This window comes from Dermacentor albipictus, unplaced genomic scaffold (assembly GCF_038994185.2).
Source record: "Dermacentor albipictus isolate Rhodes 1998 colony unplaced genomic scaffold, USDA_Dalb.pri_finalv2 scaffold_42, whole genome shotgun sequence".
Taxonomy (NCBI): domain Eukaryota; kingdom Metazoa; phylum Arthropoda; class Arachnida; order Ixodida; family Ixodidae; genus Dermacentor; species Dermacentor albipictus.
In genome coordinates this window covers 881,977-900,284 of record NW_027225596.1, presented here as the reverse complement: position 1 = coordinate 900,284, position 18,308 = coordinate 881,977, and the positions used below count along the sequence as shown (strand labels likewise).

Below are 18,308 nucleotides of genomic sequence, written 5' to 3'. Positions count from 1 at the left end.
TGACGATGCTGGGTAAGTGCACGGCCAGTATGAGATGGTCGCTGCCAAGATCCTCCGCAAGATTGGACCAGCGGGCATCGGCTGTGTTCTTCACGAAGCAGAGATCTGGAGTGGTGTCTCTGTGCGTGGATGTGCCGATACGGGTAGGGAACGCCTTGTCTGTCACTAGGGTGAGATCGAGCTCGTTCGCATGCTGCCACAGCGCGGTGCCCTTGGGGGTGTCATATACGTAACCCCAGGTGCGATGCGCAGCGTTGAAGTCGCCAGCAATGACGAGCGGGTTTGAGCCAGCAAGACGTATGGCTCTCTGGAAGAGGCGTCGGAAACGGTGACTCGTTTGTCTGGGGCTGCTGTACACGTTGAGTATGTACACACTTTGCCGGGACGCGTCGCTTGGGAGAATCTCCGTCATGACGTTGTCCACCTCGGACGTGCCGAGGTCATGCGGGAGGCAGGTGAGCTTTTTAGAGACCAACGTGGCGGTACCACGTCCTCCCGCGAGGCCTGGTAACCACTGGTAACCGGTAAACGTGGCGGTGTGTGTTAAAGTTTCTTGCAGAAGGATTACGTGGGGCTTGGCATCGTGACTACGTAGGTATTGCTGCAGGGAGGCTTTCCGCGTAGTTTCTGCTTAACGATCTTTATTTTATTATCCTAGTCGAGAATTTCATTACTTAATAAGAAATAATTATGCAATTAGGCAAAATAAAAAAACAAAAATGGAGGACGCTTGAGCTTCGCCTTTAAAATTGGAACGCGACAGTATTCAGACATCGCTGACTGCTTTCTCATACTTCCCGGCAACTGCAGCGTATGCAACCGTAATGTTCACGGGGCAACGCTCGCGGCGAACGCTATGTACGAAGGCGGGCTTTCCGGTAGAAACGCGGCCTCTTGCGAGGGCCGTGATGCGGCGGAGGCGAGCGCTATCTGGAAGTATTTCAAGGAAACCGACATGCCCCTCCGTGAACTCCTGAGATATTCGTGTGCAGTCGAGCGCATATGGTGGACGCCGTGGCCGGCCTATGGATTGGTAGAAACGCTGGAAGAGGGGTTTGCGTTCTCGCGTAACAGAATTATGTTTTCTCCTATATTCAATTTACAATCCGAGGGTGTAGGTTTGGTGCAAGTCGCACTTTACGATTTTTCTACGTATTTCAGCATGAGATATATAATTAGTTCCGCAAATTCTTTGCGCCACGTGGAGAGCTGAGGCGTGGGTGGTTCGAGAACATTCCTTGTCGGAATGACGTCCGACGCCGGATGCCGGATTTTCTGCGATATAGCGCCCTTAGCGTTACCGCGTTAAAATGTCTTATTAGCTCCAAGACATTATCAGGTATTATCCTCGCTCTGTGCAGCTACGTGGCAGTCGCATATTTTTTTAATTTTGGCAGAAACTACACGGGGCACCCTGTGTACTGACCAGTTGTGCTTAAGATCTTCAACGTCATTTATTGATAACAACAACTTCGTCTCTTCACTCTGATCAGAAATGACCTATCAATATTATTTAAATATGTGCTCGTAAAGATACGCGAAAAATGAATCAACTTGACATTAGCTCCTCTTACTCGACATTTTGCAGGTACCCCGTCTATTTCGGTGAGCCACCTGAAGAGATCGAATTGATTCATGTGAGGATTGTGATAATCAAATATTTTGTTCCAAAAAAAAGAAACCTTTTTCAGAGGCGGGAGGGTGAAATCCATGTATCGCCGAGTAAAGCCAGCTCTGACACCGCCTCAAAAGCCATCGCCTTTCAAAACTCGTGTGGTGTTCAAAAGAACCAACCTCCGCGTCACGTGACCGTGTTCAACACTGTCATTGGTGGAAGCGTGTGCCTAGCGTCGCCGAGCCGCTGAGTTTTCAGGAGGAGAGAAAATTAGACTAAGAGTGGTTCGCATTATTCAAGTACACTCCTCTAGCTCTCACTAAAATGAATGTCCAGGTCCCGTGTCGTTATCGCCACCAACGTACGTACTTGCCGCAGACGCGCGCGTAGAAGTTGTCGCACGCAGGAGCACTCAGGTTCATAGCCCCGGCGAACAGTTGTGCGTAGTGTCGGCACTGCTCGGACTTGCAGACGTCAGCCGCGTGTTGTGTTTGAGGCGCCCTCTGCAGCCGAAGAGGAGCGGCGATCAGCAGCTGCAGCAGGATCACCACCACGAGCGCCACGATGGTAGCGGCCAGGGGCCAGTACTCCAGCAGTCCGGTGTTCGTGGTGGCGTTCGGCTGAGGACGGTGGCGGGGCTCCGAGACGATTAGCCTTTGCTCCTCGACTGCGCGCGCGGCCACCTTCGGCACCTCGACCGTCGCTCGGGGCTCCTGCCGGCCGTCACCATGCGCGAGAACGCAACCACCGCAAACCTAGGCCGCATGCTCGTGCACAAGTATTTTATTCATTCGGTTCATGTATGATTTTATCAATTTTTTACAGGACTATGCGATAAGATGCAGACCGTCTGGGTGCGCTGACTATAACAAATACGTCTGTCGCAACACACGCGAGCACGATAGCTATAAGTAGACTTAACGCAGTCTTAACGCAGTCTTAACACGCGGTAACCCACGGCGTCTCGTATAAAGTACCACTGGAACATCTAGGAGGCGCTGTTGCGACCACTTCGAAACATTCTCAATGTTTCAGTGTGCTTACGACAGGTCGTACGTCAGATTGCGCGGGGTAGAAGCGCGCGTGTCCTGCTTTAAGCGCGGAAGCATTTTGGGGTCGAGTGTTGCACAGTACTTTGCCCAGGTCAAAACGCCCGACGCGGAACCAGCTTTGATTATGTCAGCTGTGAAAGGCAATCACGCAGTTTCTGGAACCCGTGCGCGGGGTCTTGGAAGAGACGCTTCGCTGGCGGACATTTAGAGCTGTATACCTATGCGTCATTGTTTTTCGCATATCAGATTGACCACTATTCAAGACGAAGACATGGGAAGAGAACGCAAAACGACGACACGGGCGGTAACTTTCACATGATTTATTCACGACAACACGTAGCCATATATAGACAAATATGGCATGCGCAGAACGCAGCAACAACGCTACTCCTCAGCCTAGTGGGGCAACCACTTGTCAAAAAATCTATCTCCGATTCAAACAGCCTAATGTAGGTACCACTAACACAGTGGTAGTTTTTCTTTCTTATTGAATATGCCTCCATCACTTCGCGTGGAGTGTGGTCCTGGCTACTCCTAACATTTTTTATCTCCTTGAAACGTGGTTTACAGGGACAGGCATTGCAGTTCGCTGGCAAGTGCCACAATTCATCTTTATTTAACTTTGGTTCATGTTCCTTGACTCGATAATTCAGGCACCGTCCCGTCTTCTCTATGTATATAGGACTTGCCACACGCTAGGGGGATTTCATACGCAACCCCTACATTGCATTTGGCATATGGCTTGGCATGCTTCTTGCAACAGTCTTGCCTCCTTTTAGGATCACCGAAGGTGCGAGGGCAGAGCCGCGCCAGCTTAAAAGGGGCTGATAAGACGAGGGGGACTCCGACCCGGCATGCCATCTTCCTTAGGTTGTGAGGCACCCCGTGAACCTTGTGTTCGCTTCCCCTGTCTTCGTCTTTATTAGCGATCAATATGATATGCAGTAGACACCAACTGGGCCAAACTCATGTTCTTTTGAATCATTTTTTTTCGTCGTTATCATCCCTAAAAAAAGGCTAACTGGCGTGCTTCCCCATTTCACAGGGACGGGTACAGGTTGTAATCCTAGTGCAGTAGTATAGCCTTGGAATATTACTAACGTGTTCAAGGCCTCAGTAGAGGCGTCGTGATACTTTTAGACAGATTAGATAAAATCATTTGGTACAAGTAGGCAAAATACAAAGGCCTAGTGACAATTTAGTGCACAATTTGAAGCATGAGTGTCCTCCTTCCATTTGCTCGACAGCGGCTGAGCACGTTTTAGTTTTACTGGTTCGCAAATACAGTACACGAAGGCGTGTGCACAAGCAGCGGCTGCGATAATGCTGGGTCATGTCAGCTTGACAGTTCCACCCTCCTCCTCCGAATCCGCACTTTCAGAGTGATAATTCACAAGCACAAAACACGACTACAAACAATGTAAAAGCGCCTTTTGTAGCACGGACAATACGCAGAACTTAGTACAATAACACACAAAAAAAGAATACAGTAAAGGCTTGCATCGCCGTTCGGTGAGTTGAATATTGACATGTTAACAGATTACGATTTGCCTAAGCAACTCGCGTAGACTTTATTTCGTTTGCTGGTATCCAGGGTGATGAGCATTTATTGGCAGCATTTTTTAAGTGTCTTCCAGTTATCCTCATAAAGAGAAGCATCTGTGCCGGAATCGACGTCACTAATTGCATAAAGTCATTGCCCGAGACAGGTTATTGAACCGAACAGGAACCGCCATATCCTCCTAAGACCACTTTGCGATAATACATTTCACATTGCCTTCAATTTTTTTTTCGAAATCTTCTCGCAAGTGTTTACGTAAAATATTCATTTTCGGTATGAAGTACGGTGAATGTGTAACTGTAAAAAAAAGGTTTACTCGTATTCTTATCATCTTCTTTCGAGAAATTTGAATGCTATTGATCTAATTCTATGCGTGGTTCCAGACGGCCCAAATCAACCTTGAGGTGTGTTGCAAAATCACTGAGATTGCGTGAGAATACCACACCCGACAGCAACATTGCAATTTACCACAGTTACCATCTTCATATTTGTGTTTAGGTACCGGCAGATGCTGATCCCGAATCGACCACATAATCATGGATCGTCCGTCAACTCGGACAGAATCTGAAGCAAAATAAATATAAAGGGTTGCCAGCTTTGCGCGAAACGCTTGAAGCGTAGAGGTTGACAACGACTGTTGAGTATATATATAATTTCACTATTCTTCGAAATAACTATTAATTCGGTCAGTGCAAGTATCCCACTGGCTGACCATTGCAACTCACGAAATGGGCTGTGCGCGGGAATGGCGTACACAATACGCATATGTGGCAACCATTACGACCAGGTCAGAAGAGACGCTTGCATTCTCGAACTAGGTCGCGCCAGTTATGTTCCCGAAACGTTTTTTCAGGGGGCTTCAGACAACCAATATTTCTCTTGAATTTCGTTTTGCCCTACCTGTCGATATAGGTTAATTGTGTCGCTAAAAGACGCCCTGCATAACGATTTGTGTCAAAGCAACAATTACTAAGACAGGAAATTACGGTTATGTAGCTTAAATAATGCGTCCAGGCTGTTTCTATGTTCAGTGGAGCCACACAATGTGTGCACACAATTGTATTCATTTTAACAATTTTGTGCAATAAAACTCAAACTTCCCATTGTATGCATTTCCATGGGTAAGTTTGCACCAGCACTTTCTTGTAGCAAATTGTCTATGCATTCAGAAGATTCAACTTCAAAAATCACGTTATTTGGTGTAACAATGTGCTAGTTTCAGGCAATCACATTATGCAGTAGTTCTTTTGTATTCAAACGCTGTAACTGCGTCTCCATAGTCGCGTGTATTGGTCAGGCTTTGAAGTATTTTGGTAACCTGTTCATGTGCAGATGTCCTGTGAATGCGTACTCAGACATCACTTACGTTTCACTGCATTAAAAGAAAGCACCTAACCAATGTCATTTTTTTCTTGTTTCTAGCCCTCAGCGCTTCCAGCCAGCGAGCTAACCACGTGGCATTCGAATCGCTCAATTTACATCCAGAAAATACACTCTTTGGTGGAAGGAATGCATGAGTGCGTATGTGGAATATTGAGTAGCTGCAGAGAGGCATGTAAGTCTAATATGAAAACCGACCAATGATTAACGTGCTCTGCTCTAACTTGTTCTGGATTAGATCTTTAAAAATACAGACAAATTTCAATACCCGACCACATTTGTGTTCTTTCTTTTATTTAACACAGTGAGCGATGTGCAACCTTCTGAGATTTTTCGCTTCCACATGGTAGAGGGTGTGGCCATCATTGAATTCCTTGAAGCTTCTACAATAATTGTGCTTGCTGTGCCTGGAAAAGTTCTGAATATATGTTTCAGATAAACGTGAATTCTTGCAGAACGTGGCACACATATTTCTGTATTTGTCTTAGGAGAGTTCGTCAGAAAAGCAGCTTTTATAGCTTCAGCAACTCATTCGTTGTGGCCGCTTCGGCTGGCTCTTTGTGAGTTTGACCGTCAATTTCATTGCGGCAGCTTTCGATAACTATAATGCTGAGTGTTTATACTGCTTATTTTCAGATATTTTCGCAGTCTACGTTCCCAAAACTTAAATAGACAGGCCACATTGTTAAGACAGTGATCTGAGCACCAAAAAAATCTGATAAGGCAGCAAGAACAAGTTCTCACAAGTAAACACTTATTCTCACAGAGATGCAAGAATATCATAGCCCATCCAGGGGATGCACGGAAACCAGATAACGGCCACAAGAAACAAAGCCTAGTCATATGTCACAGCCACTTAATCAAAAATGACATTTAACTCCAGTCTATGCATAGTGAAGCCTTAGCTATTGTGCCACTTTGCTAGCACTGCTGCCCAGTACTGCTGCGTTCCTGAATGGCGGCTCACCTTTGCAGGCAGCAATAGGCGTCTAGCTACATTCATCATTCATGCATCACTCATTCAGGGCAATACACACCTTGTTGGAAGGAAAATGAGCTATAATATAGCTTTCTAATGGTTCTGGGTAATTAACTTGAGAGAGGCGTCTTGAACCACACCAGACTAGACTAGCATTGCGTTGCCGCATGTTCGTCAGTGGCTTAGCCAGGGAGCCGCATCGGACAGGTAATCCTTCGCCCCCGAACCCAAAATTTCTGCGTATCTGACATAAAAATACTTGAACACAATGCTCACCTGCACCCCCCCCTCCACCCCTCCCAAGGTGAAATTCTTGCCACGCGCTCACACACACACACACACACACCAAAATACTCCTTGCTACCGCATTGGTGCCAGTTAAATTAGATAGAAGTACAGATCTTCGATATCAATATTAACAAGTCCGGAACAGAATCAGATTGGCTGAGCAAAATAATGAAGACACCAATGGCGAGCCTCCATCTGATATGAAGGATTCCTCCTAAATATGGAGGAACAAGTACTGAGGTAGCTGGTAACATTATTTGGTCTGTACTCTGACCACGGATTATTCATCAGGCTCAGTTTTGCTGCCTCTCACTGAAGCAGTGGGATCAGACTAAGATCCCTATTGAGAACGCGATGAGGAGAATAGCTTCTCTCCCTCACATTATCCCACCGTTCGCTCAAGAATACGCCCAGCTGAGCACCATAGCAGAATTGGCGATCCAAGCTACCTGTGAGCACTTTAAATATTTCCCGAACACATCATTACTGTGGTGGCTGGATTACCTGCCCCTTGCAAGTGCACTTGCATGACCGATATGAAATCGTTTGGCTGCAAAAAGAGACTTAAGACTATGGTACTCCTGTACACTTATGTTCCTTTGGACTAACGTATTATATTATGACGCCGCTATTTCAGGAGATGATAGCATGGTATGGGTCAGCCTTACACAGTTCCCTCCTTATAAAAGTAAGGAATATGTGGGATGCCTGCAACTCGACTTGAGCTCCATACCATACATGAAAAGAGTGTGCTTACAGGGCTGGTAGATGGTACAGCCGTACATGACGCCCACGAGGCAGCTTCATTTTTATCAAAGATAGCCCAAATACAGACGTACACCGGTTCCTTGAGTGACTATAAACAGCTGAATGAAGTCAGTAAAGTCACATTGCTTTGTCAAAAGGTACACGAGCTTCACAATAACTCATTTTTAATGCTTGCCTGCAATGGGTACCGGGACGCACCTTTGGCCCTTTCGATGCCATGGCAGCAAACAATATCATGAACATGTATATACCCACTTCTCTTGTCCCAGACTCACTTACCATTTTCCTACTCCACAAAAAATTCGCTCTCATGCAACACGCATGCTTTTACGCTCAAATTTGTTAGCCCTAGCTGCATCAGTTTTGCCAGCAGTGTCAGGGACACATCATCCTTAACTGCAATTTACAGTAGGAAATAAATAATTTTAACACTGTGATCGCAGGCATTTTGACCCATTGACTATAAATGAAAAGAAATGTAACTGTTGCTTGAACGAAGAGAGTAATCTTTTGCAGTTGTAGTGAGTCAGTGCAGCTTCATGTAGTACTGTTTCACAGCAGGTCTGAACAAAGGATCATTATGGGTAGAAAATTATAGGCCTAATTGTGCTATTCACTTCCACTGAATGTGACCTTCAATAAAGCATTGTGTGTAAAAAGAGCAAATGTTCTTTCAAATGAAGCATCTTCCAGCTGATAGCATTTTTCCTTTTGCCATTTTTTAGCATCCATGGTAGAGAGATTAAATTGCTAGTGTTTCTGTATAAGGTGTGCTTCTGAAGGTGCACATGGTATTGAAGGAGCTAAATTCCAGAAACCAATGGCATTTTAGGGAAACACAAATGTATTATTGCAAAATATCTTACAGTGTTACTCCACTGTCAGAAATGTTATTCGGAAGAGTTCCCTAACTCCAGTTGCTAATTTATCAATGGCCCTCACCGATTGCAATGATTGATCCCCCAGTGACTTCTTTAAGTAATTCTGGTATTGTTAGTCTGCTACTTACTGTCAGTGCTATAGCTCAAATTTCAATAGCCAAGAGACATGCAGTAGGCGACATAATCATGTAATTTTTTAAACTGATGGTTTTTTCACAATAACGGTGTATCAAGAAGCATGTCACGATCAGTGCAGCTGTGAAAAGTTGGTAGTGTCGGTGTCATGGTCTCCAAAAGTCCTGGCCAGTGGCATTTTTGGCTGAGCAGACCATTCAGGCATCCCTACCGACTAAATCGTCGACACCACATGTATCCCCTCCATGCAAGGCTACCAGTTTATTAGCCGTTCTTCTTCAAACAAAGTATTAGTTTTCTCTTTTTCTTTTTTATTGCTGTAACTCTGACGCCCTGTCTATCTTAAAGGCCATATTGTTTGGAATAAAATGGCTTCCAGTGTCTAACATAACTTGACTTGCAATATGTGATATAATCCATATGGCTACTCGCAAAAGTCTATTTGGACTAATATACGTGCACTGACTTGAGCAGTCACCTGTGAAGGTTTAAAATTGGATTGCTCAATGGATTGAATAATATCAGTTGGAAAGTAGCACTGACTGCCTTTGAATGCATCTCGCTCATGACGCATATGTAAATGTATGTTGCCTAACCAGCTCACTTTCAGACTTTAGTGCAATAGTTACTATGTCAAGTCTAGTGCTTTTTTCTTTTAAGACGGCGACTATAACTATTATTCAAATAAGCCAGCTCGGGACAATTAATGCAGTGTTTAACTTGTGGTGAGTGCGGCATGACCTTACGAAAGAGGAGAATTCATGCTCGTCTTAATGTTTAGGCCTATGCCTTTCATTTACCTCTCAGTCTCTCTGGAAATAAAGAGCAGGGCATGACATGAGCATTGCTGATCACTTCTATAGTGGAAACATCAATGGATTCCGGACAGAGCCACCTCCTGTCCCTTATGCACACGTTTTGCTACTGTCAAAACTGTTCCTGTCAGTATCCAAGCTTGCTCACCAACTATTCAAATTAGATTATACGTTTTCTAATGTTTTTTCAGGTGCCATCTGCCCTCTCCTTATCGTGGTATGAAACGTAGATCTTGCTGGTCGGATGCAGCTATCTTAATGAAAATATAATTTGCACGCTTCTTCTCTTGCCCATTGAAGTGCGTCATCCCAACAGAACGCAAACGCTTTCCCTCTTAGGTGCACTCTTGAAAACAAAGGTTTGTAGACACATGCATGCAGCGTGATATTGATTTTCATACATGCTTGTGCTTGCGCCTTCAGCCAGTGAGGCTCGCGCATATATCGTTCGGCAACCATGCTTTCTGTGAGATGTCGTAAGCGTGTTCAAGTACAAGACACATTATGCTATTTGCAGTGAGAGCTAGGCACATCTGGCTAGTTAAGGCTGCATCTTTAGTGCACAGTGGCTGTATTCAAGCGTATATTGTTTTCTTAATTAAGAAATGTTCCGAAATTTGCTCGCATATCGTAGCTGTACGTGACTCTAGAATGTGGTAGCTCTGTTGTAAATGCTGTAAGAGGAATTCCTATTGGGTATGTCTGTTCATTTGAGAAGCGGATTTTACTCAGTTGGTCATCAGACAAGAAATTTGGTTGTGTTTTTAATACCCAATTCCTACATTGCATATTATGCTACACACTAAATGTGCATACAGGCCACATATTTGAGCATTAAAGTAACAAAATGTGCACACGATAATTCAATTTATTGTTCCCATTCATGCGATTATGGCGGCACCCTAAAATCCGCATTCATCATTCGTCTACACGCTAATATGAAGTTTATTTAGAGTTCAGGGCGGGAAAAGCAGTAAGCAGTATTTCAGCTGCACGTCGTCTGGCGAGCATCTCATGTGGGTGCTGCTATACAGAACCTCTTCTATAGTGCCAGTTCGACCGATCCATACAGCGGGATTCGACAAACATAAACCTATTTACAGGGTCCGCATGTCGCAAGGATTACTTTGTCGAGGTTGAATTTCTTCTCTTTTTCGTGTTATCCACCGTTCATAAACGACCTATTTGCGATAGCGTACGCGCAGCACGGCCACGAAAAGACCTTATATGCCTGCTCTATCGCCGCCGACGTCACCAGAAAGGAGAAATATTTGCTTTAAGTGTAACCACCGGAATAAAGTGATCGCAATCACACCTACAGTTAAATTTAAAACAAGACATGCCAAGAAGCGAAAGACAATAAGAGCTGCCATACGTAAGCGACCAGCGTCGCGATTATCGTTTCACCGTGAACACTGAAATTTGTCGACAAAACGTGCTTCTTGTGGCTAGCGCTGGCCAGACATAAAGCGTTGTCGGCCGCACATGCCAAACTCGTTTCGAGCGCTATCGAACATCCATTAGCGTCAGCCGGGAAGTCGGCGAATCGCTGAAAGTCTGCCGCTCGAGCGAAAAGCAGGCGAATTGCAAATGCGTTCATTCCGATGATAAAGGTACGATATCCACCGTCTGCAGTCAGGAAGTGAGACGCATCGGTCTGCGCTACTTACTATGCGCGTCATCGAAGGATTCTCGGCCTAATCGCATGTCGCGTGTCGAACGCCGCGTCGTAAGGAAGAGCTATTTTCCCATGCCGTTCACCTAGTGGGCTCCCTCACGCACCGAGCGCACCATCTGAAAGGTCATCTCAAAATGCTAATCCTGCATCGCCATCGCGTGCGGCGAACGTGAGGCGGCAGCCAACGAAGGGAGCTTTGCCCAAACCGGATGAGCAAACCGCAAGAAACGGTCTTATTGTAATAAATCGCGGCTATCAGCGCGTGAAAAGGAACGAAAGAGCTGGATCATCGCCTGATCACCGGCGTCGTGTCGTCGGCGATACAATTTATAACATTTGTAGAAAATTATTCGGAGGCCATTAACTGCCCTGCTCGTGTATTTATAGACGCTTTCTATAATGATTATTCGGCGCTAATGCGTTATAAGACCGATGAAAGTTTTTCTAATGTATGCACATATCGTAGTCACATGTGCATCTATTGTTTACTTCAGCACGGAACAAGTGAAAGGCTGTGAATCTGATCCATATGTACAGTTTAAACGAAATTAAGTCTTACTTTTTATTACTGCCTTTAGGCTCCCGATAAGCTGAGATGGATTGAGCCCATGGATAGGTCGACTAATAGTCGTGAAAAGATACTGTACAATATGTACAAATAGATTGTCATTTTTGCACTACTCGATGACTTCAAAATAGCAAATCAGGTATTTATTTTCTTATTATGGTTTAAAATTTGTATTTGGTGCGAGACACCTCAGTATTATTTCGCTTAGCTTTTCACAAGCTCTTGGTTAACAACGACACATCTTTGCGGCACGAAAGCAAACTGGTGTGTGTGTGTGTGCGTGCGTGCGTGCGTGCGTGTGTGTGTGTGTGTGTGTGTGTGTGTGTGTGTGTGTGTGCGTGCCTGCGCGTGTGTGTGTGTGTGTGCGTGTGCGTGCGTGTGTGTGTGCGTGCGTGCGTGTGTGTGCGTTTTGAGTGCGTGAGTGTGCGTACGTGTGTGAGTGTGCGTGCGTGTGTGTGTGTGTGCGTGCGTGCGTGCGTGTGTGCGTGCGTGCGTGCGTGTGTGCGTGCGTGCGTGTGTGTGTGTGAGTGTGTGCGTGTGTGCGTGCGTGAGTGTCGCAGCATGTCTCAGAATGACTAGTCAAACCTTCGTCGACTGCAAGTGTGGAAACTAGACCGCCTTCACAACCGCATACCCACAACGCTTATGCAAACCTGTCATTCTTATATACAAGTATTCCAAGTGTGACGCAAAAATACGTATAGCTTCCATCGCTCATTGATTCCTGCTCGGCATCTCTTGAACAAACCGAGTCGTGGCTAAACAATACCACTCCCTATAACGAAATTTTCTTTCCACGTCAGCGTACAACACTTTTCTTTGTGATCGACGCAACCGCAGAGGAGGTGGTGTGCCCATAGCTTTCAAAGAAGAATTTCTGATCATTCCGATTGCCATTCATTCATTCCTAGAGCACATCTTCATTTTACTTCAAAATCGAGCATAAACCTTATCTTAGGTGGGTTCTACCGCCTTCCAGGTATAAATTATGCATTTTCAAGCAAGTTTTGAAGCTTTGTACACGAAGTACGCGTGCTATTTCGGCGTTCCTTTCTCATCGTTTAGGGCGATTTCAATTTCTCCGTTATTAACTGGACAACAGCTGATATTGCAGTTAGAAAATCTCTTCACAATGAATCATTCATAAAAAGTTAGGAAGATTTTGGTGGTTTTCTGAAAATAGAATTGGGTACGGCAAGTGTCAGTAATGCACCAGTCCCACTGTGTGCAATGAATCGCGGGTGAGTGTTCTAGAAAAAAAATGCCATGTTTTTGTCAAGGAGAGCCAGTGATTGTTTGCTGTCACTTGTCCATCCCTGTTTGCTAACGAGGAAACCTCCATCACTTACCTATCAGCTCTATCATCGCTCTTGGCAACTAACCTCGTGCGCTGATACATAAGGAAGCACCCACCGCTCTTGGCATGTGCAGCCATGCGGCTACTGTAGTCATTTTTCATGCAAGTTATGAGTTCACGCACTTCCTCATTCAAGCATTGATAGTGATTATGGTTATAAATACTCGTTTACACCCAGAAGCAAAATAAGTTGGTATTTAATGGCAGTCCTATTGACATGTGTTTCTTAGTCCTTGTTTCTTTTTATGTCATCACACTTCCAATAATAAAAGACCTTGCATGCTACTGCTGAAAGCTGCGAGAGCTGGTTACCGGCATTAGGAAACATGATTACTAGACTACAAGATGAAACACGCATGAAATGCACAGGATGGGCACTTCACGTCAACTGGTTTCACTACACGAGTGATTACATACATGCATGAGAGGCTATCAGTTGTGGCGAAATTTGACTATACATGACAGATAATCAGATACATCACTCATTTTACCTATTATTAATGCACTATATCTTGATTAAGTAATACATGTGTCTATTCGAAATACGAATACAAGGTTTGCTATTGCATTTATGGGCTTCTTTTTTGGAAAAACACTTATATACCAATGTGCACTTTCAGCCTTACATGTTCTCAGAATTTGCGTGCTGCCACATTTTTCAGGTTCTACAGACCTTGCTAACAGCCTCATCCAAGCGGAATATTCCCTAAGTCTGTCACTGAGGCAGCTTTCGGTGCCTTCAATAACTTTCCTCAGTAGCGACTGTTACAGTAAACAGACCAGGAGTTTCGTTAATGGCAGGCTGCAGGAGCATTGTGCGCTGATTTAGCCACTGACTTAGCTAAAGGAACTCTTATTGTACCACAAAAACTTGCGCAGCTTTTGGTTTTCACACGAGAAAACAAAACTCCCTAAGTTCCCCATGAATACACCAAGAACAACACTCTCAAACAAATGTAAACCCTTTGGTGTGTTTATTTGCCACACAACCATAATCGTCATCTGTCTTGCTTGCGTTTCCTTTCTTGAAAACGCTGCACTCGCTACTTTCCTGTCGAGAACGCACTGACATTCTGATAACGCACATATTGTTCGTGACTAGGAAGTACCCGGCTCGCAGGGTTAAAGGAAGGAAATGCGGTCATGACAGAGGACAATTATTGTTGTGTGGCGAGATACAATCCAAAGGGTGTAATTTTGTTAAGAGTGAAGGGGGGAAAATCAAACATCATTCTAATGGCGTCTATTGTGCTCCCGTTAGGGTGTGAGTTATGCAATAAGCCTCAAGCTTGCTAAAATGACAAAATAAATAACACTGTGAAATCGATGGCCCAAAGTGTCGTAGCCTAAAGTGCGAAACCGCTGTAACTCACCGGCGGCTGAGGCGGCAGCGTCTTGCCCGAAGACAGCGACTGTGACTTCAGCAGCGTTGTGCTCGAGGCTGCTTGCGTCACGCTGCGAAGGACAGAGCGCCAATCAGAGCCAATGTCTATGTCACAACAAAAAGCTTTGTCTTGACGTATGCGCGGATGTACTGCGATGCCGACAGGCAAGCGCAGTAAAGGCCCTGGATATCTGAAACGTAGCTAAAAGCTTCGATATCGCCTGGGAACTACGTGACCAGAAAATAACTTCAGCGTACCCGCTGGTAACGCGGCTTGTAGCGCTACATTTCTTTAGAAGTTAGCACCCTTTGGGGCTTATCTTGTCCAACAACGACAATTGCCATCTGCCTTGCTTGCATTTCTTGAAAACTCTGTGCTCGCTACTTTCCTTTCGAGAATGCTGTGTAATGCTGATAATGCGCAAGCCGTTCGTGACTTCGAAGTACCGCACTCGCAGCGATAAAAGAAAGGCGGGAAGGACAGATCACGACAACTGTTCTGGAAAAAGGTACAGCCTAAATAGGTGTAAATATTTATAAATGTAGCTAAAATAAATATTTTTCTTTTGGCACAAACCGCGAGGCGCGGCCACCGGTTGTCGCGACTTCTAGATGATCCAGGTGCTTTAAAGCGTGGCACGCAACAACGACATCTCAAGACGTATTATATAACGAAAATGCACACAGCTCTTCCTTGCTGTATGAAAAGCTTTCATGCAAGTCGAGTAAATCGACACAGCTGTCGCGTTGGTAAAGATTCGCAGGCGTAGGCAGGACGCGAACGAAGAACTTGGCCCACTGATACTGCACCTCTTTGCCGCGAACCAATACTGGAGGCGGTTAGTGGCAACCTCTGTAAACGAGATTCAAATTATCTGAGCGCCAGGAAGCAAAATGCAGATGCACAAAAGCAGATAGCTGGCGAGGAATTAAGCTGTCGCTCGCACGCGAAGAGGCGATGGGCATTCATGACGGATTTGAAAGGCAACCATGGACACGGTGTCCGTCTGCAGCCAACTTTTTAAAACCAAAGGCTTTCTTAGCTTCTTTAGCCCGTTCTCGCGGTTCGTGCCAATGCAAAGGCATGCAGTGTTACTGCTCCAAAATAACTTCATCTTGGGCAAGTTGGCGCTTAGACTTAGTATACATATTGCTTCTGACACAAAGCAGAACATGAAGCTGAGGAAAGAGAGGCACAGAAAAGCGCCATCGTTTCATGTTACTCTGACGTTCGATCCAAGGTAGTTATCTTTATTTAAGCCTCTTTGAACCATGATGAAGGTTTAGAATAATATCTTGAGTGGAAGTGATTCCCTAAAGGTGAAGTGGACCACCACCATCCTACTAGAGGAATCCATTAACCTTCCATAAGACAGAACGGGAGGCGGCATTAACACGGCCGCTTCAAGCTCTATAGATACAGGTGGATGGGCTTATTTATGTTACTGGTGTTAGGATGAAACTGGAATGCCTTGGCAAATTGTACGAGAGATCAAGATATCAGCCAATGCTTTTATCTCAGTCAAAGAAGCGTTCTTTTTCTTTTTTTTTTCTCAATGAACGTAGAAAAGCAAGAGCTATACCTATTTGAGGCCGGTATCCAGCTAGTTCTACACGCTTCAACGGCTGGCTTCAACGGCTTAAGTAATCAAACAATGCCTATCGCATTAGCAGAAACGAATGAAACCTACAATCGCTGACTCTGCTATACAGAAAGTGCTCATCAGTAGCTACGAGGCTGCAGGTGGCCCATCCCTGTTACATCACCGATTCAGTCCTTCCTTTATTGGTCAAGAATAGGTGGCGGTACCCGTTACCGACGGCTTACCCATCCACGCCAGTAAGCTGCTGCTGCGGCTGATGTGGCTGTGACTGGTCAATGTCCGATGTCTGCGCTTTCTCGTGGTGTTTCTTTCCTCCTTTTCGTTGATGCTTGGGGCTGCGTGGGCGTATAGAGCTTCCCCCGCCGCCGGTGATCGATGCTGCCGCGACATGCCCTTCGGTGGGCGCAGAAAGTGCAGCCTCACTTGGGGCGCTGGCAGCTGCGGTGGCGGCGGTGGCCGGGGCAACGGCAGCGTCCGAGGCAGCGACTGGAGCGACGGGTGGGGGGGCAGCGTTCTCTTCATCCATGGCGGCATGCAGAGCAGTTGCGCGCAGAAAGCGTTCACACTAACAGTCAACGGCACGGCACTCCACGAGCGCGTCACCAGTTCATTTGACAACGTCGATGCTGATTCCAAATATTGGCGCATACCCACAGCTCGACAATGGCCGAGAAGTGGGCCGTAGAATAAAAGTGAAGCTAGGTAATGACGATCCACTACGATAGTTCATATCCGGAATAGAGGAGTGGCCCAGAAGAGGACAGTAGAGGTAGAAGTAATACTACTTGATGTAAACGACGTGTACCGGCCACACATCGAAATATCAAAAGACCGGGGACAGATTTCCGAATTCGCTAAAAAGGGCAAAAACTAAATGAAGCAACATGATGTGGAAATGTAAGAAAAATAGTACGACTCAGTGCCTCTCAGGACATGGGCCGACGTTAATGATAAAATCAATGAGGCAATGCAGCGAGTGACACACCGCATTGTCACCATTGGAATGCGTCACCTACGAGGCCTGTATGCAGACAGGTTCTTCGCTCGCGCTTCCCACTGAACACGCTGTGCCAGCTAGCGACGCCACCACGAAGTCGGGTGCCTACCAGATATGTGAATGTTACGCTATGTTAAGCTACGTTACGTGGAAAGAGGCGCAGGAATGAATATGTGCGTGTACACTCACAAGCGCATGTGCATGTAGCACTGCCCACAACGAACAGCCCGCGCCAGGTTATACCGTCGTTGTCCTCATTGTCTCTTCAATCATGATAGGTCTGCTCTAGGTTTGAATATACATGCCGCTTGTTCGATTGCGCCAATCGCCGTAGCAAGGTAAAGGATTTTTAACCCGTTAGAGAGTGGAACATACATAGGCAGCGATCCAAGTTGGCGTTAGAGAGGTTCATTCAGCAAGGAAAGACGAACATTTAACTGCATGACTACCCCAAAAAGGTGCGCAATCACTGAATTCTATCGGTGCTAACATATATGGGGCAGCGACTTGGAGGTTTACGAAGAAGCTCGAGAAGAAGTCAAGGACCGCCCAAAGAGCGATGGAACGAAGAATGTGAGGCTTTCACGTTAAGAGGCAGGAAGAGAGCGATGTGGAACAGAAAGCAAACGGTATAGCCGATATTCTAATTGACATCAAGATGCGGAACGATGGTGCATAGGCAGGCCATGTAATGCGCAGGGTAGATAACCGGTGTAACATTAGAGTTACAGAATGAGTCGAGGACGGCAGAAAACTAGGTGGGATCAACGAATTCGGAAATTTGCATGTGCAAGTTGGAATCGGTTGGCGCAGGACAAGGGTAATTGGAGATCACAGGAAGATCGCCTTGGTCCTGCAGTGGTTTCAAAGAGGCTGATTATGATGATACTGACTATAGTGCACTATAGCACTATAGTGTGAGTCGTCCCCCTTTGTAGAGGTAGTGCTTAATGGTGTTGGGTGTCGTGGGTTGGAATTATTCGCTTTTTTTTCATTTTTTTCCTTACATAATAATACATAATACATAATACAATAAGAAGAGCTTGTTGGCGCAACCCACCGCCCCGTTCCAAAGAAGAAGCTCATAGCATCCGTCCATGCAACCATCCAGTAGCGATGAGTGTCACCGTACTGTGGATGCGGTGGGCGTAACGCATAGGAAGAGGCACAGATTCTGGCACAGGTCTTCGGGTGCTGCGGGCCAGCTAGCGCAGGTGTAAGGCATGGGCGTGGGGCTGTTATGATC

The 18,308-nt window shown here is 45.7% G+C and overlaps 1 protein-coding gene across 2 annotated transcripts in view; it reads right to left on the bottom strand.

Annotated features, from left to right (window-relative positions):
- The window catches only part of LOC135913658 (uncharacterized), a 68,022-nt gene that overhangs the window by 8,837 nt on the left and 40,877 nt on the right, over positions 1–18,308 (bottom strand). The window contains exons 1-3 of one of the 2 annotated variants that reach the window (XM_065446206.2): positions 16,290–16,670; positions 14,451–14,532; positions 1,985–2,328 (exon numbers count right to left, since the gene is read on the bottom strand). In XM_065446206.2, the coding sequence (XP_065302278.2) occupies positions 1,985–2,328; positions 14,451–14,532; positions 16,290–16,591 (728 nt within the window). In that variant the 5' untranslated portion in view covers positions 16,592–16,670. Of the gene's footprint in view, positions 1–1,984; positions 2,329–14,450; positions 14,533–16,289; positions 16,671–18,308 lie in introns of those variants that run through there. The other variant, XM_065446205.2, reaches the window with a different exon arrangement.